The sequence below is a fragment of the Nestor notabilis genome, unplaced genomic scaffold (genome assembly GCF_000696875.1).
Source record: "Nestor notabilis isolate BGI_N333 unplaced genomic scaffold, ASM69687v1 scaffold35020, whole genome shotgun sequence".
Lineage (NCBI taxonomy): Eukaryota > Metazoa > Chordata > Aves > Psittaciformes > Psittacidae > Nestor > Nestor notabilis.
In genome coordinates this window covers 4,515-11,099 of record NW_009913045.1, presented here as the reverse complement: position 1 = coordinate 11,099, position 6,585 = coordinate 4,515, and the positions used below count along the sequence as shown (strand labels likewise).

The window sequence follows — 6,585 nt, the reverse complement described above, 5'->3', positions numbered from 1 at the left end:
GTACGGGGTGGAGCGGGGCAGGGGTCATCGGTTTAAGGGTGAACACTTGAGGTGTCCGGGCCGTGTGGCTCCGCTGTGCCGGCCGTGCATTTTTACCAGCCTAAGTTATAAAATATGTTGGCCTGTGTTTTGACTGGGCAGTTAATAAAGGTGAAGTGGAATGTCTGATCAAGCTCTTCGACAAGCTGGTGGCCGAGTCCAGCAGCCGCTTTGCTGCAGCCGGCTTTGACCGTAACATGTTCAGAGACATTCTGCACAGCGCGTTTGGCATGACGGATGAGATGATCATGGACAGAGGTGAGGCTGGTGGGGCTAAAAAGGATGGAAGAGTTCAGTTTTACATTGTTGACCTGATGAGCATGCCTAGATGAGATAGAGCCGTCTTGTCCCTGCTGGACAGCAAAGGAAGAGCTGCGTTCAGGAGTTGCTGAGCAAAGAATATCTTCTTTTTCCTTACGCGGAATAGTTTTCTCTGTTTTCCCTATTTTTTTTTCCTATAGCGCACGCTCTATAATGAGGGAGGCCAGCCAGAGAGGCAGTTATAGTGCGTTATCCTGTGTCTGTTTCTATCCCAGTCGCTGTGGTGTCATGACAGGAGAGGGCAGCATGGCGTCACTTGCTTCAGTCTGCCAAGAGTCACCCCTTGGTTAAGCTTTCTCCTGTTGTCTAGCAGGAGGGGTATTTAAATGCCATAAAATAAAAACTTGTTGCCATTTTATGCAACAAGTTAAGTGTGCCTTGGAAGATACCTTACACAGACACATTCTTTAAAATTATTTTAATGCTTACGTGCAAAGGGGCTGATTTCAGTTTGCAAAAGCAAACCTATTGTTTTCCAATTCCAAAATTCTTGGCTCTTGGTGTAGGGTGTTCCTGTAGCCAACTTACTAATTAACATTCTAAAATATGAATTATTATAGATGTTAGTTGATGCTTTGAATTTAATATCTGGGATTTGAAGTACTATATTACTGACTGTATGAATAGTAAAGCTGCAAGATTGAAAGGTTATTTCACGGAAGGGAGAATAAAAAAAGATTTTGGTACATGAAAGATGGGAGAAGGTTATTTTACTTTGCATATTTAAAATGTTTATGTATTGTTCCTAGGATTACTTTCTCTAAGATTTTCTGAGACAAAGCCTAGTAATTAAAATCTCCTGTATTGTAAATATGCCTCAGTGTAAGAGATATTGTGGTTTATTTGGTTTACATCTGCATGGAAGAGTGCTTCCTGTAGTAGTTTAAGTCAGGAAAGCAACAGATCAAACAAAACGTCTTATCCCAGTAGGATTCTGTAGTGGAAGATCAGTAAATTGAGGGGTGAAATTTCGTTCGTTGTTACACCTTAGAAAGATTCAAGAAGGGTTATCATACCTTGGTCAAAGTAGAGAAACATCTTCAGAAAAAATACAGGGTTATATTTTCATTGAATTGAAGAAAATATTCCTTGTGTTTCCCTATTGTATAAATTTAAAACGTATTTAATACACTTCCTAGTGTTCCGCACTTTTGATAGAGATAACAACAGCTGCATCAGTGTGGTGGAATGGGTGGAAGGCTTATCAGTATTTCTTCGGGGGACACTGGAAGAAAAGATCAAATGTAAGCTTCATCTGTATACTGGTATTTAGTAGTAGTCACTGAATCTGTGATTACTACATGTTGCTTCTATTACAATTTAGTAGTTACTCTTATGAAGTGTTTGGTAATTGAAGAGTTTTCTTCTGTATAGTTTAATGCAATGAAACTGAGTTCTGAAATAGCTTTTCTGAGACAGAGGTCTCAGAAACTGTGTGCAAACTGCCATTATCATAGCTGCCGCCTTATTTCTTTGCTTACAAAAACTAGCATTTGAACTTGTTCCACAGTACACAGTTTTGACAGATTATGTTTTTGTATTCACACACAAAAGTAGAAAGAAGCAGATGGAGCTAAAGGGTAATTTTGGCTATATAGCACAGTCTCAAGCCAACGAAGACCTGTGCTAACATTCATTTACTGGCACAATGGGGACACAGCAGCAATTGCATTAATCCCAGCAGTTCTTTAGCTTGGAAAAATAGATGGAAAAACAGAGTCTGTTTGTAAGATGGTCATGAGAACCTTCACAGTAATGATGGAGAAAAATGGGGGAGATAAAATAGCAGAAAGTCTAGAATTTTAAGAAGCAGGGAAAAAAAATAGGGCATGTGGGGAAAGAAATAATAGAAAAAGGAGAATGTCAGCATATTGTTCTCATAGTTCCCATGTTGCAGCATCAGACATCCCTAACGTACTAGATAAATCCATCTGGAAAGTGGTCTGGGATCTCACAGCACTAGCATGTGCGCTCAGGATAAAATTCAGCGTGTCAGTACAACCACAAGCAGTAAAATATGCAGCCCTGCTGTAAGCACTGTAGCATATATTCGTGTCGTGTTACACAGTGTTGTCTGTCGTAAGTGTATGCCAGTAGAGTTTTTCACTGCAGACATTGTCTTTGTCAGGAAAAAACAACCTGCTTGTGTTCCAAAACTGAAGACGTTGGTCGGTTTGTAAATGAGTTTTGTGAGGGATAGTAAAACTGTATTATGGTTGTAGATTTCTGATTCCAGGAAGGTAGTAACAATTAGGCAGATAAGAGATAGATGTCTTTTCTGTGCTAGTACAGCTGATTCTTCCTTTTCCTTTACTTTCCTAACCCAGTTTCTGAAATAACAAAGATGTGCTTTGTAGGTGCAAATTCCTTCTGATACAGATAGCTGGTCCCTATCAGGGACCAGAACCTTGTTTATATTCTAAATAAACAACTTCAGAGAAGTTAAGATCTGTAAGTTAGTATGGTTTCTGTGAACTGAAGATTATTTATTTGAGCAAAATAGATTTTCACTATGAAGGGCAAATAGGCAATGTATATGAGGTATTATATATGATAAATGTGGCTCAATAAATACTCTGTACAACATACAATTCACATTTTCTGTCAATAGGTAACAGACAGCTTTAATGGTATGTGATACAGTATGTCTGAATTTAAAATTGGTTTATCTTTCAAAAAGACTGTTTTGAGGTTTATGACCTGAATGGTGATGGATACATTTCAAGAGAGGAAATGTTTCAAATGCTGAAAAACTGCCTTCTCAAACAACCATCAGAAGAAGATCCTGATGAGGGAATTAAGGACTTGGTAGACATAGCAATGAAGAAAATGGCAAGTACTTACTCATTATGATACTTGAGTGTCTTTCAAACATTCATCAACTGAAACTTAGAGCATTCCTATCAGGTAACAAAATACTAAGTCTGATTTACAGTGGGATTCTGAACCACAGAGTTTGTTACATACTTGAGAGAAACAAGTCTCCTAAGGAAAGCCAGAAATGTAATCCAGATCTAATGAGTCCCAGTCCAATATCCTCACATGAAACTGTTAATTTATGATGTGAACGTATTATAAACTTTGTGTATAAGCTAGCATGTGTATGTGTGTATATGCATATGTATATGCCCACTCAAAACGAGCCCAGTCAAAAGTGGGAAATGCAAAACACATAAGATGCATTTATTCCAGTGATAGGCATCTGCCGTAGCTTTATTATTAAGTAAATTTGTTTTATCAGTTGCTCCTGAAATGCCTTTATCCAATTTATATCTTCTATTAGAATAGTAATCTCAAGGTTATTAAAGTAAAATGTGTCTTACCATGATTAATTTAAGATATCCAGATCAGCCAGGAACTGTTTCAACATTTTTATCAAATCAAGAAGTATAATCTCCCTGCCTATGGTGGTGTTTAAAATATCTCACTTAAAAGCAGGTCTTGACTCCCAACTCCTTCTATTTAACCCTGTCTTTTCTATTTTTCAGACCCACTCCTTTTGCACACCCTCAGTGAAAGGTCCATCTTACCCGTAGTTCTTGACCATGCTGAGCCTAGTCTCATGCAGAAAACAAACTATGACTTGGCAATTTATTCATTTCTGGAGCACCTACATGCACAGCTTTCTTGCAGGCTGTTTCCAAAATGGACACCCTTATTATGTCTTGGGCAGTTGATAAGTGAGCTGTGCTAGTCCAAGTACTACGCTGTAGACATAATGAATCTTCACATGTGTAAACAAATCATGTACATAATCCCGTTTCAGTTTTTCGACAAGAACATAATAAAGCTCTGACATGTGTTTGAAGAATCTCCAATTTGATTTGGCTGCTGGGCAGTTGTCCAAGTAGGATATTGGTGCCCATCTTAACTAAACAGCTATTAGGTATCCAAAAATGCATTCTGGAGTCCATCACTCAAAGAAACAAAAATTGCTCTCAGTAGTTGCCTGTAGGTACCATGGCAGGGTGTCTAAGCATATGTCCAGTCCCATGATACCATTTTCATTCCAAAGGACATGCTCATGCCCTGCTCTCCCTTGTGTTGAGGGGTGTAAAGGCAGAGGGTACCCAGCCACTTCTGTTCTTCTTAAGCATCCAGTGACAGGTTTTCCTGTTCAGGGATCTCTGCCTGCATAGCTCCTTGCCTCTGCTTTTCTGGCCATTAGAACCTGTGCTCCCTGCACATTCACAAGCTATGATGGTTCCATGGCTTGATCTTCAAAAATCTTGATTTGGCCCCTTGCCTTGAACATTAATCATATACACCCCTCAATCTTCACTTAACGCCTTTTTTTTATATGGCTTAAAGAAGTACTTAATGCTCACTGTAGCGTTTGTTAGTGTTTTAAGCTGCCATGTCATTAGAAACAGGAGGTTTTCAAATTGCAGAACTGCTAAAAACACAAGGATGCTTTTTACACCTCGAGGAATATTCTGCTATGCTGAGATTCTGCAGTACAAAAGAAGTGGGCTGGCATCAGTGTACTCTACCATATGCTTCTGGGTGCTGTATGTGTAAAAGATAGGGCAGGCGTGTACTACAGAAACCAACAGGGTAAAGTGTTTCCAGCCTCACGAATAGGATGTAGGATGTACTCATTATGTAAATAGATACACAGAATATATCCTAACATTTTCTCCTACTTTTAAGTCGCCTAATTGTAATTTATCTTGGTGCCAACTGTGCTTGAGATTTGTCCATGCAATTGTCAGCTCAGGCTTTTCCTGTGATAAAGTTAGGCCTTCCCTGGAAGTCTGTTAGCAAAGCCGTATGAGATGATAGTTCAGCTTGCTCCAACTTCCATGCCTGAGGTAAAGGCAAATGATACAGATCTTGTATGAGCAGAGACTGATGGCCCAAAGAAAATGATTTTTGCATACTATCAAACTAAAAATATAATCCATGTCAGTAAAACACCTGTTAAACAAAAATAGTTACTACAAGTAATTGTCCTATGCTGAAAAGTTCCCTTCCTTTTGTAGGACTACGATCATGATGGCAAGCTTTCTTTTAAGGACTTTGAAAAAGCAGTCAGAGATGAAAATCTTCTCTTAGAAGCCTTTGGACCATGTTTGCCAGACATAAAGGTACATCAACAAAAACAAAAGTGCAATACTCTGTACTTTGGTAAGGAGGTGAATGTATTATGGTATTAACTGTCATTACCTGGGGGCTGCTGAAAGTTTGATCTGCCTATCTGCCTTTCACAGCACTGATGTTCCCTTACACCAACACTGGTACAAAAGGGCATAAGAACACGCTGTTACTCAATATTTGTCTGTCCTGGGGCAGAAATATAAAGAATAATCCTCAGTGAACATCCTCCCAGACTAAGAAAATGAGACCATTCTCTTGACCTTTTTATTCCAAAGGTCTCCAGGAATGTAACTACTTTTATTTTTCTTCCAAGACTGCCATCACCTCACTTACAGCCTCTCTTGAGAGAAGCTGTAATACCTTAAGAGTGTTCATCTCCAAGTGTGGCATGGCTTGTTTTTAATTACATCTGTTTTTTTTTTTTTATTTAACAAGGCATCTAATTAAATTCAGGATTTTTTTTTGGGAGGGGGGAAGATGCTCACTTCCTCAGTCTTAAGTTCAGCTGTGGAGAGCATTTCTGCTGTAGAACTAAGAACATTTTCCAAATCCAATAATCGTTATTCTATTTGAACTTATGTCATTTTTAAATACTGAAAGTTGTGTCTTCATAGAGATGTAAAAGCACAGCTCTGAAACACATGCAGCGGTTCCTAGAAACAGAGGAGCTGTGTAATGCTGGTGAGATGCAGCAAGCACTCATTCTCTGGAAACCTCTACGTGCTGCCAGCTCACCTACCTGGCAGGCCAGAGGACAGGAAGGAGTCTTGTAGCCACAATTGCAGGGGACATTGTATCACGTCAGCTGCAAAGCAACTGTTTTCCAAAATGCCAGACTTCTCCTGGCATACTTTCCAGGGTTTGGGAAAACCGAGAGAAGTACTCAGTTTTGTACACCAGTGAAAAGGTTTTTGAAAAGTTTCTGGACAGAATTACGCTTGCTAATCAGCATAGAAAAATGACTTCTTTTCTGTACCCTTAACCCAGCACTGGGTTCATCCCCCCAGCACCCATTCTGCTGCCCAGAGGTTGCACCTGAGCACTCCCACTCCAGAATTGTTACAACACAATGCTGTGGATATTCATCCCACCACCAAGGGGGAAATTTCACTCCCTTACATTAAT

The 6,585-nt window shown here is 39.5% G+C and overlaps 1 protein-coding gene across 1 annotated transcript in view; it reads left to right on the top strand.

Moving 5' to 3' along the window:
- The first annotated feature begins 146 nt into the window (after positions 1 to 146).
- Positions 147 to 6,585, top strand: part of EFCAB1 (EF-hand calcium binding domain 1) — a 6,828-nt gene continuing 389 nt past the window's right edge. Inside the window, exons 1-4 of the mRNA XM_010022555.1 lie at positions 147 to 297; positions 1,500 to 1,604; positions 3,041 to 3,192; positions 5,346 to 5,450. Of these exons, the coding sequence (XP_010020857.1) occupies positions 237 to 297; positions 1,500 to 1,604; positions 3,041 to 3,192; positions 5,346 to 5,450 (423 nt within the window). The 5' untranslated portion in view covers positions 147 to 236. The remainder of the gene's footprint in view (positions 298 to 1,499; positions 1,605 to 3,040; positions 3,193 to 5,345; positions 5,451 to 6,585) is intronic.